Source organism: Aptenodytes patagonicus, chromosome 3 (genome assembly GCF_965638725.1).
Source record: "Aptenodytes patagonicus chromosome 3, bAptPat1.pri.cur, whole genome shotgun sequence".
Classification (NCBI taxonomy): Eukaryota; Metazoa; Chordata; class Aves; order Sphenisciformes; family Spheniscidae; genus Aptenodytes; species Aptenodytes patagonicus.
The window spans coordinates 130,959,736-130,986,602 of record NC_134951.1 but is presented as its reverse complement, the minus strand read 5'-3'; the positions used below and the strand labels follow the sequence as shown (position 1 = coordinate 130,986,602).

General features: G+C 47.8%; 2 protein-coding genes across 6 annotated transcripts; both read left to right on the top strand.

The window, feature by feature from the left end:
• On the top strand, nt 1-13,546 carry LOC143158810 (uncharacterized). Of its 4 annotated transcripts, none has more exons than XM_076335246.1 (7): nt 1-42; nt 5,961-7,268; nt 8,402-9,343; nt 10,881-10,975; nt 11,214-11,381; nt 11,885-12,042; nt 12,925-13,546. In XM_076335246.1, exons 2-7 carry the CDS (start codon nt 5,962-5,964, stop codon nt 13,165-13,167), a joined length of 2,913 nt encoding a protein of 970 aa, XP_076191361.1. In that variant the 5' UTR covers nt 1-42; nt 5,961; the 3' UTR covers nt 13,168-13,546. The 4 variants fall into 4 exon arrangements, with proteins under 4 accessions (XP_076191361.1, XP_076191364.1, XP_076191362.1 ...); XM_076335247.1 differs by lacking the exon at nt 1-42 and adding an exon at nt 336-712; XM_076335248.1 differs by lacking the exon at nt 1-42 and adding an exon at nt 4,034-4,257.
• On the top strand, nt 13,048-25,228 carry GZF1 (GDNF inducible zinc finger protein 1). Of its 2 annotated transcripts, none has more exons than XM_076335252.1 (6): nt 13,048-13,066; nt 17,573-18,942; nt 20,881-20,975; nt 22,000-22,167; nt 23,629-23,786; nt 24,331-25,228. In XM_076335252.1, the coding sequence occupies exons 2-6, from the start codon at nt 17,594-17,596 to the stop codon at nt 24,685-24,687; spliced, it is 2,127 nt and encodes a 708-aa protein (XP_076191367.1). In that variant the 5' UTR covers nt 13,048-13,066; nt 17,573-17,593; the 3' UTR covers nt 24,688-25,228. The 2 variants fall into 2 exon arrangements, with proteins under 2 accessions (XP_076191367.1, XP_076191366.1); XM_076335251.1 differs by lacking the exon at nt 13,048-13,066 and adding an exon at nt 13,883-13,930.
• The last annotated feature ends 1,639 nt before the right edge of the window (nt 25,229-26,867 follow it).

Sequence of the window (26,867 nt, the reverse complement as noted above, 5' to 3'; positions counted from 1 at the left end):
GGAGCGCGGCTGAGGCGGGAGCGGGCCGCCCCGCCTGGCAGGGTAAGGCCGGGCGGGGGCCGTGAGGGGGCGGCCGGGCCGGGCAGCGGGGAAGCATCCCCGGGGCCGCCGGGAGGGTGGGGAGGGGGCCCGGCTGCTGCTGCTGCTGCTGCCGCCGCCACCACCGGCCGCAGCTGCTACCACCGCCCTGCCCGGCGGGACGGCGACCGCCGCCCTTGGGGCGCAGGCCGGGCCTCGACGCCTCACGAGCCAGGCGTGGCGGCGGCGAGGCCTCACCCGGGAGCGGGGCGTGGGGTGGCCTTGCGGTGTCCCTGGGGACCGACCTGTGTCCCCCCTGCGCGGGTGGCGGGTGACAGCCGGCCTGCCCCACGTCTCCGCGCTGGTGTTGCTCGGAGCTCCGGCCGCCTGCCGTGCCGTGAGGAGACTCGTGTCGAGCGCCGGGAAAAACGTCTTCGGTTTCCGATTTCCTCGCAGGGCTCAGGGGGCACCTGTGCGCGCTGCAGGCCGTTACGCGTGTAGAAACCTGTTGGCCGCCTAAAGTAAATGGTAAAAACCAGAAGATGATCACAACTGCGTGTTGTTAGCGGCGTAAGGAATAACAGGGTGCGGTATCTTTCTGATAGGATTGTGAGTGTTAGTGCTATTCCACCTGGAAAGCGTGGTCAGCCTTGATTTTTCTCACGTAAGGAGCTCTTCCAGTTGCATCTCAAAGGTAACGTACTTGGTTTTTAGCAGGGCAGAAATCAAAGTTCTGTACGTTTAAAAAAAAAAAAGAAAATGAACCAAGCAACTTTAAATGGCTCTTGGAGGAATTTGTCCAGCGGTGCGCTGGAGGATAAATTGGGATGCTCCGGATGGCAATTCCTCAACTTACTCAGCAGTGCACAAGCAGGCCAGAAACTGTGGCAGGAGAGGTGCAGTCATCGTTGCTATTTGCTCAGTGTCCTGACACACCTAACTTTCCGTAGCTGCATCATGTGGGAATTCATGTGAATAAGCTTAATTTTCCAGATGATTAATACAGTTGAGTAACTCCAGCTGTTATTTATGTCCTTGTAATGTTCTTTTTCACCTACGTTAGCTTATTATCTCACTGCTATTAATGTTTTTTTATCATCACAATCTGCCTTTAAGACAGGTAAACATTACCTGATTTTACAGGAAAAAAACAGAGCAAAAATCAGAAAAAATATCACAGGTATGGCTTGTTTGAGGACTGAAGCTAGGAGTCATGCATCCGTGACAATGAGTCGTATTGCCCTTTACTTAAGGCAGGTTGTGCGCTCTTAAATATTCTGCTTGTTCTACTGCAGTTCTGGTTGTTTAATCCGATCTCTTGAGTGGTTCGTTTTAGTGGTCAGGATCTGGGGTGTCGCACTGCTGTTGTGATCTACCCATGTCGGTCTTGTTTTGCCAAGCGGTCAAACACCGTCAATATTTCAAGGGTTCTCATTCTGATCACTGTCGGGGCCCTTTGTTGTACGTGTACATGTTCTTGAGAGTTCAAAGGAGCCCTTCTTGGGAAAATAAGGAAGAATTTCCTCCTCGCTTCTCTGAAGAGAAGCTTAAGATCTAATTAAAAAGGCTTGGGGAAAGTCAAGCAACCAAAGATTACGTAGACTTTGCAAAAAGCAGGTCATATTTATGTGAATAACAGAATTTTTGAGAAGTATGCAATTCAATTTTTTTTACCTATTGGGTTTTTCTCCCCTAGATACTTGGGTGTAGATAATCGGTGTACCTTCACTGTCTTCACTTCAAAAGGGCTGTACCGTATCACACTAGTCAAGGCTCTGGCCCACAGAAATTGCAAAGTAGATGTGAACAGTGAAAGTCCAAGAACCAACAACGTTTTAGAAATATTTATTGTCCTTCCTACAAACGTCTTCATTTACCGCGTTAATTATCCTGAATTAGAGAGCTGCTATTGACTATGTTGTTGCATCATTAAAAAAAAAAAAAAAGTTATAGCACAGAGCAAATATAAATCTCTTCTTGGAGATTGGAAGCCAGTGTTAGGCTTTATTTTTTAAAACAGTTGTACTTATTCCAGTGGTCTTATCAGGAACTGTAATTGAATTGAAATATGTTTTGGCTTTTGCACTGGTTCTGTTAGATTAATTACGTTTTCTGTAAATTTTACATACGTGCGAATTCTTTGAAGTATTTATTCCCTTATTACTGGGCAAAAAGCTGAAAGACGTTACAAACAAACCCGTAAAATGCAACATGTGGAAAAAACGTTGTTTTCATTTAAATCTTCCCGTTGAAGTCAGTGTCTCGGAGACTGGCCACTTGCTGCTTTCAGAAGGTAGCTTCAGGGTACAGCAGAATGATGCTTATTAGGGCTGTTGGCCTCTAACCCTTTGGCCTCTAGCTCCCTTGGGCTTCCTGGTTTCGTAGGCGGTAACGGGTGCACGATGACCCGCAGTGATCAGCGGTATCTTTCTCCCAGCGGGCCGCGAACCCTGCCGCCTCCCCGGAGGAGCTCCGAGAGGGTTCCTGAGGGTGTGAGAAAATAGCAGAGGGGTTGCGGAGCGGCAGAGCACGCCTCTCCTGCCGCGTTGCGCTTTTTCCGCCTTCGTGACCGTCCTGCGTCGCCGCTCGGGAGCTTGTTCTGCCGGGTTAGGGTGGCGTGTTTGAAGTGGAGCAGGAGAGAGGCGTGTCGATCATTTGGAGGTTTGGGCTGGCTAGAGCGCTGGAAAGCGGAAGGGGTGGGGTGCAGCTCTGGGAATCCTTGGTTTACGGATGCAGTTGGGAGCGAAAGTTAGGATTATGAAGACCAGGGTGCCTTGTGTTCATAAATGGAGGGTTAGAATTAAACCTATTAACGATGTTATTTTTCCTATTCGATTACTGGCGGATATTTCAAGCCGACGTTAACCAGCAGTTAGAACAAAACATGCCCTTCTCTTTGATTCGATAACTGGACGATTTACTGCAACGTTTGTCATCCTCGTTCCCGTTGCTGTGGATGGGAATTCCTCAACAATCTTTTCTTGTCATTAAGTGTTAATGAAGTGTAAAGAGTAACGGGAAAATAGGTTTCTTAATCCATCGGGGATAAGAAGCTGCTTCCTTACCCCCAAAATGAAAGAAAAATACTTGGAGATGATCTATTCCCGCAACTTTTTTTTTTTGGGGGGTGGGGTGGGGAATCTGACATACTGTTTTATACCCCTGAAACATTGTGTTCTACTCTCAACCTCATGAAACCGTAAAACAAGAAACCAAGTATATTCAACACCACTTCAGAAAACTAAAGATCAATTTCCTTTCCAAATGGTAACAAAAAGTACGGTCTCTTTTTTTCTGAAGGAAAAAAAAAACCGTGAGGATTGATTAATTTGTGTCATTTTTCGTTGGAAAGACATTTCGGTAAACCATTTCTGGGCTGATTTAATCTAGAAGCAGCTGAACTAAAGAGATGATGTTGGAACGTACCTCTCCATTTGGCTTAGTATCAGATATTAGTGTTAGTAGAGCTCACATGGGAGCGCGTATCGTGAATTTATCGCAGATGGGGATCTTAAAAAGGAGAAGGAGGAAATTAGCACATGCTCTGCTCATTGATTTCTTTAAGCGCTACTGATCGGTGAGCTTCGCAACGCTGGGGTCAGTTCTGCACAGAAATGAAGAAGGAATATATCCTGTTGGAAAACACGAAGAAGGGCAAGCCAGGGGACAGATTAAGTGGAAGCTTTTGTGAATTTACGGACTGAATATAGATATTAACCTCCGGATCTGCGCTTCTTCCTGCAGCCTGCAAGCGTGCCGTAGGAGCTGTTGGGGTTATGTCTCCACGTAGCTGCTGATTGTTGGTAGGGAATAGTTGGCAGATGTTGTGTTGGGAGTGTTTTAAAGATGCCTGCTGGCCAGAATTCATAAGGCAGAGACTGTGATAATTACCAAACGTTTGTAGGAGTCTGGATGCGAGCAGTCCTTTTCTGACAGAATTTAGACAGTGCTACTTTGCACATCGCCCCCCTCAATTTCCAGCTTCTGTGGGATGTTTCAACACATGCTTTGTTTGTCTTTTTCTTCTAGTTACTTTTCCTAAGTATTTTTCCTGTAGTGATATTTTTGTTTTCTTCTCTCTGAGTAAACATCTGTGAACTTGCTAGCAGCGAGGAGTGCGGGAGCGAGGAGGTTCTGCACCAGCTAGGCAAGAAGGCTGAGATCCCAAACAGTCCCACTGATTGGGGTGGGACTTCTCGCAGGAGCTCGTCGAGTACTCAGGATCAAACCCCCAATTAGGTACAAACATTTGAGGTTCTGCATAACTCAAATTTACAGACATTTTATATCTAGCAGAAATCTTGTCCGTTTCCTACGAACGAAGCTGTACGCGTTCCAGTGGTGCTTAATGGGGTCGTTGGAAAATCAGTTTGAACCTTTAAATGCAGTTTTTAAAACATTATTTGGGGTGTCACAAGCATTGCATGACTTACGCCTTGCGGATTAGAAGATGATTATCCTCTGCGGTCCTTGCTGCGGTAGCTTGTAATAGGAAGAGTATTCTCAAAGCTCTCTCTTAAGCTTGCTATTGAAACCTATTCACTCTAGGCTATGTATTATATTTGACTTCCTGGCACTTTGTGTTGAAGACACATTTGTCTTCTTAATCGGACAGTTTGTATCTGCCAGGAGTGTATTTAATATAACGTCAAACGTAATTTAGATGAGAAGCGAAAGTACAGTTTGGTGTCATTTTCTGCCAACCATTATTACCGTGAGAGCGAAGCACAGCAAGCCAAGCTTAAACAGAGCCTTTAACCAATAGCAAGCTGATTCGTCTGTTTATTTTGGCCTAATGTTCCTCCCTTGGTTACAAAGCCATTGTAAGCACGTGCTAAATAACAGACGTTTAAAAACTATGCTGGATCGGGAATATCAGCTTAGAGGAACAGATCGGAGCATCTAAAGGCCTCAGCAGGGTTGACAGCATCGTTGTGGTGCTTTATGGGCAAGGATGAATGAGACTTCTTGTTCCAAGCAGCGTAGGTGTCATACGCGGGTTGAGACGGGAAAGCTACAGAGTTCTCAGGCATGGGATTTACTGTCGTAACAGCTGGTGTCTGTCTAGAGCTGGCGGGGAAACGCAAATTGTTCTTTCTGAAAATGTCAGAAAACTTCCGATCCCTCCGTTTGTTGATTGAGAAGGAGCAGTTTTGAAGGATTTTTCAAATAAAACGCTACTACCTCCTCAAAAAATTTGTAGCTATTTCTAGATACGTAGTTTGTTCCTGTATATTATTTAAGTGGCCAAATACAGTAGAAACTTACTAACTATCATTATTAACCCTAGGTCTGATTGTTCGGGGGGGGGGACGACACGACACACAACACCAGAAATAAAACTGAACCAGGGGGGACACGACACCAGAAATAAAACTGAACCAGATCCAAAGATTTATCCCCCTGCTTTGGCACAAGGGGCTGCCTGGCACAGTGAGTGGAGCCTGGTGTGACTGTGAAAACACAGACACAGGCTGTGTTTCAACACCGGCCTGGAAACAATCAGAAGTGAAGTGACTTGCTATGCTTCAGTTCCTCCTTGGTACAAGAGGGGTGGGGAAAGATGCTTGTTTCCACTGTAAATTGTTGTGACCTCTGCTGTTGAAAAGTGCTTGCGTGAAGAACGTTTTATTATTAAGGTGGGCCAATCATGTTACTCGTAATTCATTACTGTTACTATCTGTGCTACAGAATATTTGCTCTGAAGGGTCATCCTAGAGTGTAAATCTAAACTGTTACTGTAATAAACCAAGTGTGTTTGCTGATGACGGTTGTGTTGATAGAAGTAACCTTGAGGTCTTTACCACGTCTTGTAAATTAGGAATTAGGACATGTATCTCCACTGAGCTTTTTCTTAAGTGATTGATGTCGTACATGAATGAAAAGATAGCTGATGGAAGAGGGAGAGCAAGCATTCAAACATTTGTCTGTTTTTCTGGCAGGATGGAGAAAAAGAAAATTCTAATGAAATCCAAGGTTGCTGCTCCTAACCTCCTGAGGGCCCTGCATTCTCTGTACCAGTTCGGTCACCTCTGTGACGTGACGGTTCACACGCAACATCTAGGAATTCAGGAGGAGTTTCTGGTTCACAAAGCTGTCTTGGCAGCTTCCAGCAACTATTTCAAGGGGCTTTTCCTGCACGATGAGATGCTGGACACCAAGAATTGCACGGTGACTCTGCAAGACATTTACACGGAAGAGTTCACCTCCTTTCTGGAGTTTGTTTACACTGCAGAAGTGGAGATTGAAGCGGAAAAACTGCAACGGATGAAAGAAATAGCCGAAAGACTTGAATGCAAGGATTTGCTTGACATTTGTGAAGAAGTGAAAGCAGAGGGCAGGAAGGGTTTAGATTTGAGCCTCCATCTGAAAGGCCAGCTGTGTGAAAATGGTGGGCCACAGTGGACTCGCATCCAGCAAGAGGAGGACCGCACACTGAGTAACTCTTCCCAAGTTGTGGCGATACCCATGCAGAGGAAACTTTGGGATAGGCAAAAACATAAAAAGTTGCTGGCTGGCTACAAACTCATTGAAGGCCAACCGGCAAGCCTGGAGCAGGAGGACACCGCTTTTCCAGAACCAAAATCCAGGACAGCAAAGCTACCGAAATGTAACAAGACAGATACCAGGAACAGACTCAGCATGGATATCGTTAGTCTGGAAAACGAGAACAGTCATTCTTTCCTAAGTCAGACTGAGTCAAAGGAAGCCTGCGTAGTAATTGGGAACGCGCTGCCTGAGCAGTGGGAAGATGAAAACAGTTTGATTTCCAAACTTGCCAGTAAAACCGAACGTAGGAAATCACCGCGGCATGTGGCAAAAGTCTTGCCACAGATTGCGTGCGAGAAGCGCAACGAATCATTCCGCGTTACCAAGCAGTACCGGTCACACATGGAGCTCAAGCATGACGTTAATCTGGCTGTCAAGTACAGCTGCAACGCGTGTGAGCAGCTCTTCTCCACTCACCAGAACCTCCGGCAGCACCGCCTCACCGTTCACAGTGATGAGCAGGGCTTCTCCTGCGTGTTTTGCGACAAGAGGTTTAAGCGCCGGAAGGACATAAACGACCATATCCGCAGGGTGCATGAGAAGAAGCGGGATCCCCAGGCCTGCCCGTACTGCGACAAGGTTATCAGTTCCAAGTGCGGCCTGACAGTCCACATGCGAACGCACACGGGAGAGAAACCTTATAAATGCGAACGCTGCCCCGCCAGCTTTGCTCAGAGGTCTGCTTACAATACTCATGTAAGGTACAGCATTCTCTGTATGTGTGTGTGTGTCTATGCGCGCGCAGGAAAACGTGTTTTTCTCTCTGGTCACCAGGATAAAAGCCTTCCTGAAGTCCTCGCTGCTTTAGTTCCAGGATTCCTTAGATCTGATCAGAAGCGTGCTGAAATCGGCACAGATTTTTTTCTGTTGACCTGATCAAGCTCTCAGTCCGGATTACTGGATTGAGGTCTCCCAGACTGGGAATTTAGGTGAACGTGTCCCGTTGAATCAAAGAGGACTTGTGCAACCAGATCTGTTAGGTGATTTTGGAAGCCTCAGATTTGGGTTTTTAAATAGGAGCCTGAAAAGAATCGGCATCTGTTTGAAATGCACAAGAAAATGCCCATTTCATAAACGTCAGGGCAGTGTGATGCTTTTTAGTGTGGTTTTCATGGGCCAGATATCCTGCATGCTGTTTCACTGGGTAGTGTGAGCTTCCAGATAGGCTTATTAAGTGCTGCCTGACTGAAAACAAGATGTTGAAATTGCACAGTAGTTTCCAGAACTGCAAAAGCCACTGTACATGTCAAACGTCTCCGTAACCTGCCTGTGTGGTACAGGAGATACGTGGTTTTCTACTGGATCTCAGCCTCCCTTTTAAAAAATGTCAAAATTTGTTTGTAGTTCAGTCCAGTAGCAGAAAAAACGTTCCAGATGTGTCGCGGGTGCAGTGACATAGCTTGTTCCGCGCACTGCATAGCGGTAAGTGGAGTTAACCGCTGCAATTGATGGCTTACAAGGGGGTCTGTTTTGTTTTTCCATACAGGCATTTAATCTGTACTTCCCTTGTTTTAAGTCCATAATTTCTTACCCTGTCCGGCATGGTCTTGGAGGAAAACGTACGGTCCGTCCTATGTTACTAGTCAGATGACGAATATGTGTACTTGAGAGGCTCCATCCTTGATGAACTGAGACCTTTTAATTTTCTTTAATTAACTGGTCCAACTCTACACAAAAATTCCACATCGTTCGGCTCTCCAAACATGCTGTTAATTTCTTAAATGGTGTGAAGAAGAATTAAAAGGAAACAACTCGATTCAGGCAAACATGCCTGAATTGAAACGATTAAACCTACTGAAGTTGTGCTCTGTTGTTTGTTTGTTTGTTTTAACAGAAAAATCCATGAGTCTGGGCAAGAGAGGCAACTTATGCCTGTCTATTGGATGGTAGTTCCGCCCGCGCGTAGACCAAACGCAACAAGCTGTGACAAAAATTCTGACAGAGAGACGTGGGGTTGGACGTCGGAGGCTGAACGACGCAAGTGTGCGAGGCACGAAGAGGCCACCAGTCGTGAGGAAGAACCCGGGGGTTCGTCTGTTACCGAAGCAGACTGTAGCAATGAGCAAGAAGAACGGAAGCGGAAAAGTAAGGAAGCTGAAGCAAGAAGTGAAAAAACGAGTGAAGAAGGGAATGAAGATGAAGGTGAAATGAGTGTGAAGGGAGAGGAGGAGGGAGATTACGAAGCGGGGTATTCGGAGGTTGAAGACAGCAGAGGTAATGAGGAGGTCCGTACTGAGGAGGAGGACGATGAGGATGATGAATACTCTAATGAGAAGGATGGTGAAGAACGTGAATCAGATGAAGAGTTTAAAATAAAGAAGGTAAATAAAAGTGGGGTGAATAACAAATCTGCCTATGTAATAACGTGCGATAAGTGTAACGAGCAGTTTGTTTCCCGGAAAAAGTATGTGGATCACTGCAGAGACGTCCATCAGTGCTTGCCTGGTAAAGTCTATCAGTGTGACGTCTGCAGCAAGTCGTTCGCTAGTTACAACAGCTGGAAGGAGCACCGAGCATGTGTCCACACTGAAGAAAGGCAGTTTGCCTGCACCCTTTGCAATGCTACTTTTAAAAGAAAGAGGGATGTGAGGACACATTACATGCGGAAGCACGAAGGCAGGGTCAAACGCCCTCTCTGCTCTGTCTGCGGGAAGATCCTCAGCTCCCGAACAGCGCTAGTGTTTCATATGCGGACGCATACAGGAGAAAAACCGTACGAATGTGGCATTTGTCATTCAAAATTTGCTCAGCCGTCGCAACTTAAGGTCCATACCAGGTCAGCCTACAGTACTGCTTCTCCCGTTACCGCTCCCTGCATGCCCAGCGTACTTCAGCGCTTCTTTTTCCCCTTCAGACTTCCCAGTTCCGAGTCATTCTCCTTGAGTGTCCTTACAGCAGGAACACTGGGAAGTAATTTGTTCTGTAGTATCTGTGATTAATTCTTTTACGTAAAGGCTTTGTCTGCATCTGGTCATTGCATCGGTTTTAGTGAGCATTTTGAAACAGATGCTCTATCCGAACTTGTAAGCAAAAGCCAGTCATTCGGGACAGTCTTCAAAATAAGATGACGGCCTTCACTGATGAGAAGTAGCATGGGCTGAAGAATTAGTCAGGGACCTCAGAGACCCAGATGCTGAGCCCTGCTCGCTCTTTGTCACTCCCAGCAAGTCGCTTAGTGTGGGGTTTAATTTCTTGTATGCGGTACAAAAGCTGGACTTCTCATCTGGGCTCCCTCTGTAGTCATTGGAGCTAGACTGGATGAATTGCTCTCTGGTGGCGGCTGTGTTAAACGTGTCCGCTCCCAGGAGAGAGTGAATCATCCCGTGGAATTTCCCATCTTTCTCCAAACAGGGAGCATAGCGGATAGCTTATAAGACGTTAACTGTCGGAGGGCTAAACGAGGTGAGAGAAATCCTGTTGCTAGAGACTGTGGACCCGTACAACGGGGACAGTAGCTTTCTTCTGTCTCCTAAGTGTTCTTACAGTGATTTAAAAACTCGTGAGGCATACTGATTCAGGACCGGCGAAACATCTGAAACGTCAGGGCAATCTCAGCGCTGGGTGTAAGATGCGGTGTGACTGCAACAGAACAGTGACTTGTGGGGGTTTGTGTTGGGTAACTGGCTGTCTCGTATTTGCAGCATTTTGCCTGACAACTCAAAATGATCCATGTTTTTGCGCGTCATACTATTTGGGTTGGAATAAGGGGAAGTCAGCACAGCGTTAAGACCAAACATTAGGCTCAGACTTTCTCTGATTTGAGCTAGTTTAAAATCAGGTGTCCGGCATGTGTTCAGAAACACTGCTTGCCTGACTTTCCTTAGTGCCTTTTGTCTTAAAAATGGGAATATCCTGCCAGTTAAAGTTTGCAGGCCAGAGGACGTGAGGCTGAGGGATTGCGGAAGCCGAGAACGTGGCCCACAGTGCCCCAAGAGATCTGCTGCTGGCATTGTGCTGGGGACAACCTGGATGCACTTTCAGTCTCTAGCACAGCAGCAGCTTGTCATCTTCCCTGCTTTCTCCCTTCCGATGCCGATACTGTGAGCTGTAACTTGTGAAAGAAGGGTGGATTTTGTAGGGCCTGAGAGTGAGGAAAAGGTAAACCTTAAATGGGAATTTTAGTGCTTTGGTGTAGCACCTGTACTTGTAAACCCTCTTATTTCCTGAGTGAGCAGAATGTACTTTTTTCCACTTCATTTAAAAAATGAAGTATGCTGCCTGTAGGGTGTAGAATGTAATTTCAAATCCATTAGTTTAAGAATGCACTACAAGAGCTAATTTATTAACACGCATTTGTGTGTCGCTTCATTTAGGTCCCATACAGGGGAAAAGCCGTACATTTGTGAGGACTGCGGGGCTTGCTTTGCTGATAAAGGCAAACTCACTGGCCACAAAAGGACCCACACAGGTAGGCAGTAAATACTTCTGTTCCTCCTATCTGGTTCCCTCCCGTCGCCTCCCTTCTTACTGCTAGAAGGTGCTAGTTGGAGATTTGAAGAAGGTGCATGCTTTTTTTTTGGTAACTCGCAGAAGAGGCTTCGAGAACCGGGAAGGAACTACTAGGGGTAGAAAGGCGTTGGAAAACCGACTTTGAAGGACAAAATTCTGCTGAAAGAATTCAGACTGTCTTTTCTCTCTTTACTCAGGAGAGCGCCTTTTTAAATGCGATGTGTGTGGAAAACACTTTGCCACCAACGAATACTTAAAATGCCATAAACGATGCCACATGGGTGCTAAGCCCTACAAGTGCGAGGTTTGTGGGAAGATGTTTGGACTGAGAGCCTCGCTAGCCCAGCACAGTAACGTCCACGCAGGTAACGAAAGAAAAAATACTCGGGGCTGGGAAAACAAACAGCACTGGAAGCTTGGGTCTGAAGTACTTTCCAGTTTGGATGGTGACGTTTTATTCCAGAACCACTTTTAGAAGCTCCTTGAATTGGGCGATGGGGAGAAGCGGGGCTCGTACTGATCCTGGCTTGTTAAACGGGGCACGATATCGTCTTGTATCGTATCAGATGGTGCTTGCCCAGAAGGCTGAGGCCTGTTTTGTGCTGCTGAGGGACGTCGGAGCAGAGAGCGGCTGTAGTTGCTGCTGTTCCTCTAGGCAAGATCAGGGAGCTGTTCTCAGGCTTTCCCTCGCAGCCAGGAAACGGTTATCACGTAAACCAGGGCCCCGAGCACGTGTCGCCTACGTACGCCGCTCTGTCAGCACTGGTCTCTTCAATGAAAATTCTTTACACCTTTTCTCTGCTGAAATCGGGGCCAAAAGAACCTGCCTCCTAACTCCGTGCTTCCTGGGTTTTGTTGTTGTTTTTAGAGACCCGTCCGTATTTCTGCGAACAGTGCGGGAAAACGTTCACCCAACAGGGCGCTCTCCGGCGCCACCAGCGCATTCACACCGGGGAAAAGCCGTACAAGTGCAGAGCTTGCGAGAGAACCTTCACGGACATGTCCACCTTGCGCAGACACGTGTCGGTACGCTGCCCCTCGGGTGTCCCTGTGGCAGGCAAACTGCGGTGGTGACGTTTAACTACTGAGAGAAGTTTCTTGGCTTAATGAGGGTTCAGCTTGGTGCTTAAGTTCTGATCTTTATTAAAAAAAAAAAAATAAAATAAAATAATTGCGGGAGGGTGAATATTAGGGTTGGGAGATTGCGCTGCCATCTACAGGCAGCTTTTAAAAACGTGTTTCTGAAGTGTGCAGAATTTTCCTCCCGCAGCGCAGCAGCTCCCGCTACTGGCTGTCAAACCAGTCGTCTCCCAACTATAGTTGTATTGTCTTCAAAAGGAAAACCTGCTCTTGGGGCAGCGGTTATTTAAAATGCTTATTACTGACCGAATCCTTTTCTTAGAAGAGGAACGGTACCACGTTTTCCGTTACTACAGTCTCTGCAGTCTTTTAAGCCTCTTACGCAGAGGCCGTAACGTGATGGTTTAGAACGTCTTCGTGTTGCAGATGAATGTGATTTCATGTGTTGCCAGCGTTGCGACGTGCTGAAAAATGGATTGCTGAGCTCGGCTGTTTTCGGAGACCTTCGGGTCCTTGTAGTGGCTGCTAAGACGGGACATAAGGGGTTTTTTCCAATTACAGGTTTTTAAGTTGATGTTTGCTAAAATTCTAGCTTCTTTTGGAAGCGTACCGCGACAGCGGAGCCGGAAAATCAGTGCAGAGTCGGCAAAACAGACTTGCTCTTGCGTTTCAGAGTTCAGCTTTTGCACTTGAGCACAGCGTCACAGAGTTGACCCACCGATACTGTTTGATTTTGCACTGGATTAAATCTTCAGTTATTAAAGTTATTGTTAGGAAAAAATCAGATGTAATTGTTTCCCCCCCCCCCCTTTTTTTTTTCCCCTCTAGATTCATGACCGGAATGCTCACTGGAGAAGTTTCTTAATAGATCTCACAACCAAAAAAGACCATAACTGGTCCAAAATAGAAACGTTCTCGGAAGCCTGTATGGGTGAAGACTCCGCGCCGGAAATTTGGTCGGTTGACCAAGGTAAACTTTATAAACCAGAAAGCGTTGTTCTTGAAAAAGCAGAACGCGTGCCGTCTAGCGTTAGCGCGGAGGGCACCGGTCGCTCCCTTTCACGCTTCTAAGGCCCGTTATCGCCAGAAAGCCGCGCACGGTCTCTCCGGCTCGTAATCGGCTAAATTGATCTCGAAGGTTGATTGCGGCCGCCTGGTTCAGCTCCTTGCGGGGTGGTGTGTCGTCTTCACGGGGGCGCGCTGTGGAGGTAGGGACGCTGCAGTCGGAGAAAGGGGTTCCTTCTTAAAAGTACTTGGCCCCGCTTGGATTTTAGAACCGTACAGAGCTTTATTTTTTACTGAGGGCTCGAACGCGGCCTGGAGCGTCTCTCTGGGGGAAGCCCACGCAGGTTTGCCGCCCGCCTTACGGGACACGGCCGCGGCGCCCTCGCTGTAAATCACTGCTCTTCTTTCCCAATAAAGACGCGCTCGTAACCTCGGCGGCCCTCCGCCCCGTGACTGATTCGTTCGCCGGGATGCGACTCGTTAATGCGGGCAGGGGTGAAGAGGCGGGGGGTGGCTCCCTACGGGGTCCCCGCCGAGGGGCGGGGGGTCCCCGCTGAAGGGCGGAGGGTCGCCGCCGAGGGGCGGAGGGCCGGGCGCGGCCGGGCCCGCTGGGCCGCGTTGCCTAGCAACGTCCCGCCGCACCGCCCGGCGCCGCTTCCTGCGCGTACGCGTCGCCGCCGCGCCTGCGCCTTCCCCCTCCGCCAACGGCCGTTGTCGGGGCGAGGGGGCGGGGCCATCGCGCGGCAAGCGCTTCCGGCCGCCGCCCGGAGGCTGTGCGGCGAGGAGCGGCGCGGCCCGGCCCGGCCCGGCCCGGCCGCGGGGCTGCCCGGTGAGCGCGGGGGCGGGAGGGGCCTTCCCCCCACACGGAGGCAGCCGGCCCTTCGCGGGCCGCCGTAGGCGGGGGAGCGGTGGTGGGTCTGGCCCCCGGCCCGCCCCCCCCAGCGGCCTTGCCGCCTCCCTCAGCCGCCGGCCGTTACCCTTCCCCTCGCAGCCGGGTAGCCGCGGTGGCCCTCGGCGCGGCGGCCGTTGCGCCGGGAGCCGCTCTCCGCCCCGTCCCCGCCGTGGGGAGGTAGCGGGAGGGGTGCTCCCAGCGTTCCCGTGAGATCCGCGGCCCTTTCCCGTAAGGGGAGGGCGGGCGGGACCTCCCCTCAGCAGAGGAGGTCGGTAGCCTCGTGGCCTGCCCTAGGTGCGGGCAGCCAGCTGGGCAGCCTCTCCCCGGCGTCCCTTCGGCGGCTGCTGCGCTCTCTTGTGGCCGGGTTGAGATGTGCGTGTGGGCTGCAGCCGGTGTCCAGGCCCGTCTTCGGGCCGCTGTGGCAAGCGGGCAAGCGGGGGAGGCCGAGGACGAAGCCTGCTGAGGAGGAGGAGGAGGAGGGCGACTGGCTTTGCCACGCGAGCTGTGGGGAAGCACGTGGCGATGCCCCATCCTCCTTCCACGCAGGAGTCTCCTGGCCGGGTCTGGGGTCGGTGCACGTCTCCGAGTGCCCCTGCACTCTCACAGGGGCTGCCGGGTCCTCGGGGGGTGCTCCAGCCTGTCATCCTAAAACTCGGGCTGGGTGTTTGCTGTAGCGTGCTGTCCTTCGCTGCGTAGGTTTAACTTCTCCTTCAGCCCTGGGGACTGTGCCTGTTGTTGCGGTGCCATTATTGTAGCTTCAACAGTTGGAGCAATCCTAAATGAGGCGGGTTGGTGTGTAGCAGTAACGTCTCTTATTAACTGCGTGGAACTGTCAGTGCAGAAGAGCAGACAGGCTTGTGGGTTCACAATCTGCTAAATCTAGCTGGCTCTTTTTACCTCTTTTCAGCTAGTTTTGCCTCTGGGAGGGGATACGTTCAGGGTGTATGATGGCTGACTGCACGCAAGAGTTGCTTTCATTTGAATCCCGGTTCTACAGGCTAGTCCTAGTGAGCAGGCTCAGTCTGCAGATTTTTCAGGCCTTGTCTTTTTCAAGGCGAAGGTATCATACTTCTGTTGAAGATGTGCCAGCCCAGTGCTCAGCAGCTCGGTATGCTTGCCACAGGAGTGGCAATGAAAAGCCTTCACAGTGCAACGTATCTTACTGTACGTGTTGGATTAACGCTCCTCCTCTGAACAAATTCCAAACCAGCAGAAGGCTAGCAACGAGAGCGAGCGATGCGTTTTCGCAGTGGCTTTTCATTCTGCAAACGCTATGGTGGGAAGAACAGGAGGTTTCTGTTTTGCAGCCTTAAGAAAAAAGGAATTGGCGTAACGTGTCTGTTAACACAGGCGTCTGTGGTCAGCTCCTGAAACGAGCAGCTCGCTGAGTACAGTTAGGAGCTCGTTCACCCCAGTGGGAGAAGTTTGTGGTTTGGGTTCTTGTTTCCTGCTGGGGATCACTGTTGTCTACGTGTGACCACAGCTTTTGCTGTGTGCTCGAATGGCAAATGGATGGATAGCTGTGAAATAACACGATAAGTAGTTCAAACATAATGTTTTGCGGAAAAAAAAGTTACGTTTTTATATCACTGATTATTTCCGATAAAGCGTTCAGTGAGTCTTTGCTTAATTCATCCTCAAATATTTGGAGTGCCGCTGCGTTGTATAACTGGGAGGGAAAAAAAATCACAGAGTGGCTATGGAGAAAGGGAAGCAAAGTTTAAACGTCGTCTTTTGTGCTTATTTATAAGAGTCAGCCTTTCAGTCAGGAGTCAGATCGCGTCATTCTCGTTCATATGAACTTCCTATCAAAACTGAAGCGTAGCGTTGGGGTTTGCTTGTAGAAGTGGACAGTGTTTTGAGATGCTTGTTGAGCTCTGAGCTGGCACAGGCGATTCTTTATCCCCTTCCTGGGTCTTTTGTTTTAGGTGTAGTAAAGTGTAACTCGGGGACAGCGGGGTTTTAGGTATTTGTTAGAATAACGTTAACGGAACTATTTAAATCTTAATAGTAAGCTTACTGAGCTGAAGATTCAAAGGCTAGGAAATAGGAAAGGTTTGGTTCCGAGGATAATCTTTTTCTGTAGAACCTAAGGTTTGGGTGCCCGTGGTGGATTGTGTTCCCTGTTCTCCCACTTGCTTGTTGCGGGAGGTTGGGGAAATGATTCTACTTCCCTCAGGTCTTGTCTGCTTTATTTGTAAACTCCTTAGGGCAGGGGCTCCCTGTGGCTTTTTGCCTTGTGTGGTATCAAGTCCGTGAAGCATTCATTTTACGCGGCTACTCATAGTCTCCGTGAATCTGTGTATTTTGTAGCTCTCAATTTTACAGTTTCTTGAAAATATGTTATTAAAGCTGTTTTAACAGAAAACGGCATTGGGATGCGAGTCTAACTTTTGGGTTGTTGAAGTGAGTATGGACTAAAATTTGAGTTTATAGCTCTTTGAGGGGAAAGAGTATCTCTTTCTGATGCTGTGAATATTATTCCCGTGTCTCTCTTTCGTGCTTAATATGGCTTTCTTACTGCTGTATTACTATAAATTTTGTTCCATTTGTACGCTATTTTTTTAATCTCTGAACAAGATTTCTAGTGTCCCATATATAAAAGACTGCAAGTCTACTGTACCTAAGCACGTACAGAGAAAAGAAACCTTAATTAACTTTTAGGAAGTGGAAAGAAATTCTTCGGATTCAAAATGCATGCGTGCATAGTTGTTAGGAACGCAGCAAAACTCAATAGATTGCGGGGGGGGCGGTGCTCAGAGTGTCTTCAAAGTTCATAGAAATATCGTTTGTTCTGGGACTTTTAAAAAAAACCCACTCAGTTCTTTTGAGGACTTCGGAGCAGCTTAAAACTTTACTGGGAAATATGCCACAACCTAAACGATAGCGAAAATTGTGAAGCCCTTGTGAGGCTGCAAATGGGCATTCAAAATTTAGAGGCTGCAAGTCTATTTTGAGCGATGAATTTTTTAAAAAAGAAAACACTTTGAGGAAGTTTTACGATTTTTTAGGTTTACAGTTTGAGAATATGATTATGCAGTCTCCTGTGCTTTGGTCGGTTGAGCATTTGGAATTTTATCCGAGTCTTGTTTAAAAGTCTTATCTCGAAAGCCTGTTTAAGGAAGCGTTCATTTAGGATTGCAGTTAACTTTTTTACTTAATCTTACCTTTCTCTTACTGCCTGATTAGGAGGGAGAATAATTTCTTAATTCCACATGTCTTAATAAGAACGTTTCCTTTGATGTTCCTCTGTTTGCTTTGTCCCTATTACGGGTTCTAGTAGTCTCTAGTGTTTCAGGTAAAATTACGGTTGAGATTTGAACTCAAATTAACTTCAGAGAAATCTCTGTGTATGACTGGCGGCATGGTTTTATTAGGGTGACACTTTTTGAAAACTGTGCTTCTAGCCAGACTTTTCACAACGCTCTTTTGAAAGTCTGGTCACTTAAGCGCAAGCACCTTAAGTGCTTAAATCTGAAGTGAAGCACTCTCGAAAGTCTAGACATGACTTTTGGCCGCTGAAACCCTTGAGTTTTGTCAGTTTCTGTGCAAATAGCTAACGTGCAATGTTGTTAACAGCTTTTTGCAGAGAGAAGAAAGATGGAAAGTAATGCAGTTTTACTGGAATCCAAGTCCTCTCCTATCAACCTTCTGAATGAAATGCATCAGCTGCGTCTCCTGGGCCACCTCTGCGACGTGACTGTCAGCGTGGAGTATCAAGGTGTCAGGGCAGAGTTTGTTGCTCACAAGGCCGTATTGGCAGCAACAAGCAAATTTTTCAAGGAGGTGTTCCTTAATGAGAAGGGCATGGATGGCCCAAGGACCAACGTGTTCTTGAACGAGGTCCAGGTTGCTGATTTTGCTTCATTTCTTGAGTTTGTCTATACTGCTAAGGTAGAAGTGGAAGAAGACAGAGTGCAGCGTATGCTAGAAATAGCCGAAAAGCTGAAGTGCTTGGACCTCTCGGAAACCTGCTTTCAATTAAAGAAGCAGATGCTTGAATCGGTGCTGTTGGAGTTGCAAAACTTCTCAGAATCACAGAACTCTGAGGAAGAGAGCGCTACCCAGCCAAGCATTTTGCTCGAGTCCAAAGCAGCTGCTGTGGCAGAAGCTGACCAGGCAGACTGTCCTCTGGATCCTCCGGATTCCCCAGCAGACAGGCTCAGCAACGGAATGTCTCCTGAGGTGCCGGCTACCAAATCAAAAGAAAAAATGGACAAAAAGAAGGAATTGATGAAGCCTCCTTATGCCAAAATCAGAAGGGCGAGTGGGAGACTGGCTGGGAGGAAAGTATTTGTGGAAATCCCGAAGAAGAAATACACAAGGCGGCTGAGAGAGCAGCAGAAGAATGCAGAGGTTGCTGTTGAAGAAGACAAATATCCTCAAGATCAGGATATGTGTGATATGGAGAGAGAGGAGGAGCAAGCGGAGAGCAACAACATCAAACCTGAAAGCGAAGAATGTGATGGCAACTTTGAATTGGAAGAAAACCTGAAAAAATCTGAAGAGGATAAAAAGAAACGAGGCAGTAACTTCAAGTGCAGCACGTGTGAGAAGGAATTCCTGTATGAGAAAAGTTTTCTCAAGCACATAAAGCACAGCCACGGCATTGCAGCCGAAATCATTTATCGGTGTGAAACCTGCAGTCAGACCTTTGCCAACCGGTGCAACCTAAAAAGCCATCAGCGCCATGTCCACAGCAGCGAGCGCCACTTCCCTTGTGAGCTCTGCGGTAAGAAGTTCAAGAGGAAGAAGGACGTCAAGAGGCACATTCTCCAGGTTCATGAGGGTGGTGGGGAGCGTCATCAGTGCCAACAGTGTGGAAAGGGGTTGAGCTCCAAAACTGCCTTGAGGCTCCATGAAAGGACGCATACAGGCGACAAGCCTTATGGGTGCACAGAGTGTGAGGCTAAATTTTCTCAGCCTTCTGCACTTAAAACACACATGAGGTATGAACAGACTTAACTGGCCTTGTTAGATTCTGGGGGGAGAAGCAGAATCCCCTGGAACACACCTTGAGCCTTCAAGTGAAGTGGGGATGTAAAACGTGACTGACTGGAAAGTTTCCGTATTTCCTTTTTTTCATAGCGCCTTTTTTTTTTTTTTTTTTGTCTGCTTTTCAGGTTAAGGGAGTTGTTGTAATTTTCTTTAAGCCTGCTGCTGCTGAAGCGCACAGTTAACTTTTCTCTTGGGAGTAGACCTGTTAAGAGCCAGTGGGATGTTTCACATGAGAAAAGCAACCCCCACGCCAAATTATTTGTAGGACGAGGGCTATAATTATTTCGGCTAATTCGATGCCTCTTTATATTCAATAGAAAAATGTTATGCAAAAAGGATGAAAACATTCTAAAAAGATTTGGTCGTGTATTAAATTCAAGAATACGAGATTTGGGTGCTAAGCATAGAAAACAACTGATACGTGACTAGAAACAGGCTGACACGTCACCGTCTGGAGGCGAGTGAAGCACCAAAGGCACCCACAGGGAGCTGATGAAATCAGTTGTAGCGCTTATATTGCAGCGAGACTCAAAGGTGGAGGTGCAAACGCGTGGCCTTGAAAGTTCACGGGAGAGACATTTTTATCAAGGCAAAAATTCTAGCTGTTAAGGGCTTTAGCCTGCTTTTATCAGTCTGCCGAAGCAGTCATCTGCAACCAAAGTTCAGATTATAGCCAGGGAGTAAGCGTGGAGAGGGAGGTATAGAAGAAATATCCCAAAGTACTACTGCTCAGACCCAAAAAGAGAGTGCGGTGGTGTCGGCGTGTTCCTAGGTGGCATTTCCTGCAAGGCAGAAGGGTTCAGTAACCACTGCTTTGCTTCACCGCCCCTTTTGAAGTCAGTGGGTTTACTCCCAGTGGTAGAAAGCACATCCAGAAGCGTAACTTTTGCTAGGGTGCTCCTGTGATGTTATTGCTGATGCAGCTGTATGGCATCTCTCTTTCATCACGTGTCCTTTCCTAACCGCAAGTAACCGCTTTGTGCTGCTTAAAAAATTCGGGTTTGGCATAGGTGGAGTTTCTCCTCCATTGTGTACCACTGCGACTGTTCAGTAAGCTGGCTGAATGCTGGAAACTCGGTGCTGTCCTAACTTGTGTATCGTGACAGTCTGTGGTGAGAATTTCTCATCTGTTTGTATATATTTTCACATCTGTGCTCTTCCTGTTGATGTACATCACCATGAAAACTGGCCTCTGTTGGCTGTGCTCCTGCAGCACTACCCAAAAGAGTCCTGAAGTGTGCGTGGGCTCAAAAATTTAAGCTAGAGTAAACTGGCACAGGCAGCAATTCTGTAAACTGCCCTTCCTGTACGCACAGCCTTCCTCGGGAGGTGATAGCACGAGCGTGGGGTGACAGCAAGAAAACTGACTGTATGGAAGTGGCACCTTTTTATTCCGCTCCTTGGGTGCCACTTGTTCCAGAGTAGCCAGTGACTCTCTACTTGATGGCCTTGCAAGAGCAGCGTGCCAGGGAACACATCACTCACGTTCTGCGTGGAATAGTTTATTAATAGTGTCAGCAATATAAAGATACCTGCTTTACTTCAGATCCCAAAAGATGGTTACGTTTTTCTTTCGTCCTGTCTATCCGGATACGAGTTTTCTAAACTTTACTCAATTTTTACCTTTAAAAATTTGTTTTTGCCCTAAAGAAATTTCTGGATCTGGGCCTTGATCGTGCAGCACATGCACGATCGAGCAATAAAAGCCGCGCTGCAGAAACCACAATGCAGAATTTGGCCCAGCTGAAGGTATTTTTAAAAGACGCTAAAAATCTCGTGCAGGCACACAGTCGCTCTTCAGAGAGCAGCCACAAAGTAAAGACAACTTGCGTTGTGCTGCAAAGGAAAGAGATATACCTCGGCGCTTTAATGTTGCTGTCTCATTTCAGAATCCATACTGGTGAAAAACCTTTTGCCTGTGATGAATGTGGTGCCAGGTTCACTCAGAATCACATGCTTATATATCACAAACGATGTCACACAGGTAAGGCTTTCTTTTGCAATGTACTAGGTATAGGAGGCGGCCTGCTGTGAAACCAGGACATCTTATTTTCGTTCCGAAAATGCTTTGTTGTTGTTGTTTTTTACATAAAATCAGATATTCTCATCCCTAGACACGATTTTACTGAGAAAGGTTCCTATAGGTGGATAGGCAGACAGTGGAGAGAGTAAAAGGAGCTTGTTGAAGAGAGCAGGAGTTCCCGCCTGGCTGGGATCCGGCGTCTGAAGTGTGGACTGAGGCTGTTTGGATAGCCTTCAATATCCAAAGACCTGTCATCAATAAAAGGTCCGGTTGAATTCTTAGCAGAAAAATGATTTCTCTGTAAGTCTGGAACAGTTAGCCCAAGGAATGTAAAACAGCTGTCTTGGCTTATTCTGATCTTTTTAAAAGCACGTGACCTTCTCCCGGGTATCCTTTGTGGTGTAAATTGGTGTTTTGAACTGACCCTTCGTACCACCCGCCAGTTGCGTGTGGTACTTTTGCATCTCTTAATTGACCTCTCTTAAAACGGTCTGCCTTCTGCCAGTAACTCGTAACTAAATGCGGATAGCAGAAAACATTAAATTACGATGAAATAGCGCATAATTCCAAGAACGCTTTTCAAGCCGCGTATAACTAAAATTGGCTGCTTACGGATGGAGGCCTTTCACCAGAGGCATGCAGCGTTGTGTTTATGACGGGAGTAAGCCAGAATACCCCAGAGACGGTGAGAAGACTGCTAGCTGCGGATCCCCCTGGGCTTTTCACGTACTGTGTAGAGCTATTGGTGTACTGTCGGATAGGCGCGGTTGCCCTTGCACTTGGAAGGGGGTTTGTGCAGGTTTCTTGCAGGAAAGCTCTGTGCCTTCCGCAGAGATCACCGCTGTCGCTGTGGCCCGTTCGGGTCCTTTTGCGAGGCTGGCATGTGGTTCATTTGTATCTAATAGCGTTCAGTTGTTGCGTGTGATGTTTAATAGCATTCTCGAACGCTGCGTCGGTTTAATTCTCCTTTTCGCCCTTGCTGTAGGGGAGAGGCCTTTTATGTGCGAAACGTGCGGGAAGAGCTTTGCCTCTAAGGAGTACTTGAAACACCATAACAGAATCCATACTGGATCCAAACCGTTCAAATGTGAAGTTTGCTTCAGAACGTTTGCACAGAGGAACTCGCTTTACCAGCACATAAAAGTTCACACAGGTAGGAGGTGTGACAAACCACCACCGTTTAAAGACGTAGGCCTCGCAGTTGCGTCATTCAGACAAGGAATTTCTCGACTAGGATTTCCCCGATACCCTGCATGCGTGTTTTGGTTCTTGATGCGGTGAGTTCTTTCATCCACCTCCCTTCTCCTAGTACTCCCTGCGCTTCTTACCGAGTTGCAGCAATTCTCTGAAATCTTCCGAGAGCTACGCAGGTATTGTTAATAATGCTGCCAGGGTTATTAGTGACCGAAGGACTATGTTTGAGCTCTGAGCAAAGCACTGCAGAGTGCTGGTCTCGTTCTTGCCTGCTCGCCCACCTTTTCTGTTTGCATTCTCTCCTGCTTGGATTTTCTCTTCGGGGTCTGTTTCGTTCCCACCCGCTCCTCTGTTTTTTTGAGTAGAAAGCAGTGACCATAGGTACGATAACACTGACTTTCAAGTGGTGCTGTCGGTGTCACCTAGGCTTTGTGCCAGCGTGGAATGACAAGAGAACGGTCACTTTCACTATTTGCAGCCTTAGCGTTCCTCTCCATTTTACGTTCTCTTACCCTGCCTCTTTAGAGGGACAGCACTCCCCGGTTTCTTCCCAGTGCTAGCTCTAAATTTCATCCCTCCCACGGAATCTTAGGCATGCGTTCTCTCTTCGGTTTTCTTACCCGCTCTCGCAAAGTCCACATGATTCTGCAATACAGCAGGTTGGAAATGCTCGAGTTACTTTCATCACGTAATAAATACCACGCTTCCTTATCCAGTGCCAGCCTGTGGGAAGCGTCCTTGCCAATGTTCTCTGTTAACAAAATTCTTGTTTGGCTGCCATGCCTTGCTCGCTCTTTACTCCTTGCATCTGCGTGTCCGGTGTGGCGTTACTGTGGGGGGAGCAGGGGACGTCGGCGTGGCAGTGCTGACGTTAATGCTTTTTTTTTTCCTCTTTTTTTTTTTCCTGTTCTGGAACGTCATCTCTTTTTCTGTGACACCACTTGCATCTGTTAGAAAGTTTTTTGGTATCCCTTTTTTCTACCTTAGCCAAGGAGGGAGTAAACGTGGGTGTTTCAAAAAGTGCGTAATACAGTGACTGCAGCGTGGCAGTTTATGATGTAGTTGGAGAGAACGTAGTGGTTATGAGTAGCTCTGGTATTCATGCTCACGCAACGTACCTCGTAAATCGGAAAACTTGTGTTCTGGGACAGGACCTCAGCTGCTAATGGAAAACACATGTAAAGAGTGTGGAGGCTTCAGCGGCTGCACAGATTTCTGCAGGCTCTGCAAGTACCTGCTTACTTCAGATGTGTCAAAATTTACCCAACTGTGAGAATTCTGAAAACATCTTGGTTTTTTTCTGAAGATGCTTGCGCCTGCCTTATCGTTTCATGAAGTACAGGGGTTCCTTGAGGTTCCCCAGTGCGCAGCACTCGTAATACCCCGACATCACCACTTCAGTGCTGTCCTCTGCTTTCAGGTGAACGACCCTATTGCTGTGACCAGTGTGGTAAGCAGTTCACACAGCTGAATGCGCTGCAGCGTCACCATCGAATACACACCGGCGAGAAGCCGTTCATGTGCAACGCCTGTGGGCGAACTTTCACCGACAAGTCCACCCTCCGACGGCACACTTCGGTAAGAACCTGTCATCCCACTACCTGGTAGCCCTGGAGCCTTCTCCGTGGCCACGTACTGACCTGTCGACTTTGTCAGGCCTGGAGGGGACTTCCTGTCCAGTTTTTGTTGGGTTTAGCACGTCGTCCTCTCTCTGACGTGGCATTACCATACTCGCATGGTTCGTGTTCAGTCCTGAGTCTGCAGGGAAGCCGTTCTTAATCCATTGTGGCGTAGCCCATATAGGTCACGCCTGAGGACCGTTCAGTCACGGACTTGTTTTGTGGCCTCTGAGCGTGTTCCCCACGTGACTGGCAAGTGGCAGGAGAATTCGCTGTCTGGGCCAGGCTCCCTGCTGGACCGGTTAGATGCTTTATGAAAACGGGAAGCTCACCAGGGACACAGATTAGTGCGTGGGTGTATACTGACCTAGTTTGGGGACAGTTACGTGGGATGAAAAGAGAGACCTTTTCTACCAGAGTCAGGTATGAGTTGGGTCCACGCTTTTGCCTCCCCGACAGTCATCATGTGTTCAGCCTTCTGGTTTTTGGGTTTTTTTTTCCAGATACACGATAAAAACACACCCTGGAAGTCCTTCCTTGTCATTGTTGAAGGAGCATCTAAGAATGATGAAGGTCACAAAACAGAGCTTCCCGACGAAGAATACGACGTGTCACCTAAAATACCAGAGAAGCTGCTGTCTTTCTCTGAAAACGGCCACTACCAAAACTTGACTGCTGTCCCGGGGAGCGTGACTGCACTGCATGACAACGGTTCTGCCACGGGAGCAGACTGTAAGTCAGACGGGACCCCGGGACCCCAAGAAGCCCTTATAGCTACCACTTTAAGTGAGCTGACAGTGCTACACACACAGACAGACTCTATTCAGCCACAGCTTCATGCTCTGGCGAATATGGAATAACTTGGTATTTACAAATCCAGTTTAAGCTGCGCCCTTTGTATAGTCCTTTGACTTTGCCAGTAACCTACCGAGGGAACGAGGGGAAGCTATGACAAGGAAGCAGGGCTAGACGTGAAAGACGTGCGCTGGATTTCCAGAATTTCCTCAAAAGATTCGTTATCCACCTCCAACAAGTACAGCTCCATCTCCTTGAAGGTAGGGCAGCGTAACACCACCACAGGGTGGTGGCAGAGGAGGCAGCAGTCCCAGTAAGTTTATTCCCTACGAATAAAAGGGTGTCGTTCAGCTTGTTCGCTCTAGCTGGCCTGCCGTGAAAGTAAGTACCTATATTCAGATAGGTTATAAAGAAGGTGCGAGTTTGATTTCCAGTTGATTTGATGACACACGTACAATCAAGAGAAATGATGTTGTGTTTCTCAGCCTAGTAGCTTAGTGAAATTAATTGTTTTCTCCCTAGTGGAAATTCATACATAAAATAAGTTAAGTTTTACTAAATTGCTTTTCAGGAAATGTTGGTTTATCTCTGCTTTTGCCAAAGATCCAAGCAGTGAGCCAGCTCACTCCTTGGGAATATGAGTAGGAGCAAGCTTCGGAAAGACGGGGAGTTTCATTCCGGGAGATTTGATTCTCTAGTTGCAAAATGGGAGCCAAGCGCTGCGTCTGTACAGGTGGTGGCGGCGTTATTTTGACATTTCAGTGAAACCTGGTGCAGTTTGACACTTGCACTCGGTCAGACAGTCTCCATCTTCTAACTGCTCCAGCTTACGTGTAACTTGGCAATTAAGAGACCAGAACATCTCTTGTAAAAATGTCTGTGAAAAGTAGTGCTTCAGCTATGCCGGAAAAGCTAGCGTAGAAAGACAGCTTATTGCCATTTTCCTGTTAACTTGCATCTACCTAAGCTGTTTTCTGCTGGTCCGGATGGGTCAGCGATGCTCTTCTCTCCACCGTAACTCGAACGTCACTGTTGCTCTGAACTGCAGACCTACTTTTAAATGAAGTAATACTCCGGTGGGAAAAGTTAATTACTGTTTTTTGCTGTCGAGTTGCTACAGCTAATTCCACCAGTGCGAGAGTCTCCAGAGGTAAATTCAGTTACAAACGGGAGGCGGTCAGGGTTCGCAGGACTAATGGCATAAAAAGATGCAAATAAGTGAAAAAGGTACTGGCCTGTTCAAGGGGTTTAGGCCTCGATTTCCCAGGTGGCGAATACTTTGTCTGTAAGACCGTGCTGGAATCTGAACGGCAGTTTTGGGCTGGTGTCTAACTGTCCCCAGTGAGGTGTGAGGGGCAGGCCTTAAGAACCTAAGCGATGAATAACCTTGCGGTTCAGAGGTTTTAACCGATTAGCATCTGCTGCTCAATTGTGGTAGAATAACCCTGGCAATGCGCCTTTTTGTTTGTTTGTTTGAAATACGGAAGCGTGACGAAGTGAGCAGAGGGACTAAGGGTCCCCAAGTACGGCTCCCGTTCAGCCTGCCCCAGCACCCGCTGGGTTTGGATCCCAGCACCACCCGTCGCTACGAGAATCGCGCTTCTGTTCCGGCCTTTCTTACCAAGACGGACGGATCTTTCCCTAGAATCTCCTCCCCTTCCCCAAGGAGCACATCCCCGTGTTCTGCCCAGTAGCTGGGAAAGCCGTTGCACAGGCAAACCCAGAGAGTTTCTGTCCAGGGTAAGCGTTTTCTGCATTTCCTTTGTTCCGGCTCAGCCTCGCTGTTAGCGAGAGAGGAGTTACTTTGGTTGACCTCACGTTAACCTCACTGGAGCACTCGGGAGGATTTGGGGTATTTTCCCTGTGCGGGGAAGGAACCTTTGAAGTAGTTGGCACTGACAAAGGTCTGACTGGGACGACTCCTGTTTTTTGGGAGCAGCTGTGAATCAACAGCAACTTGCTGGTACGGTTAAGGCGTCAAACTCAGGACCAGACTCCCCCCCCAGTGCCACCATGTAAAAATCTGGAGCTTTTCTAATTCGTTTTCCCCTTTTGCTCTTCTGCCTCTCTTTATTTTAATATTAATGTAGTATTTCCACAGAAACTTTCTCAGCTGAAGCTGTGAGGAAAAACTTTCTGAAAGATTGCGTTAGTGTAAAGGTAAGCACAATCAAGCCTTGGCGGGGCCCCTTCTAAGGCTTAGGGGTTGGCAAAGCAATAAAGATACCCAAACTGTGGCACAGAG

Bases quoted from the DNA above. Each gene is read 5' to 3' on its own strand.
- LOC143158810 (XM_076335246.1), top strand. From the start codon at position 5,962: ATGGAGAAAAAGAAAATTCTAATGAAATCCAAGGTTGCTGCTCCTAAC. The intron at 9,344-10,880 runs GTCAGCCTACAG...CGCTTCATTTAG, and splicing joins CAACTTAAGGTCCATACCAG to GTCCCATACAGGGGAAAAGC. The intron at 11,382-11,884 runs GTAACGAAAGAA...TGTTGTTTTTAG, and splicing joins GCACAGTAACGTCCACGCAG to AGACCCGTCCGTATTTCTGC.
- GZF1 (XM_076335252.1), top strand. From the start codon at position 17,594: ATGGAAAGTAATGCAGTTTTACTGGAATCCAAGTCCTCTCCTATCAAC. The intron at 18,943-20,880 runs GTATGAACAGAC...GTCTCATTTCAG, and splicing joins GCACTTAAAACACACATGAG to AATCCATACTGGTGAAAAAC. The intron at 23,787-24,330 runs GTAAGAACCTGT...TTTTTTTTCCAG, and splicing joins CCCTCCGACGGCACACTTCG to ATACACGATAAAAACACACC.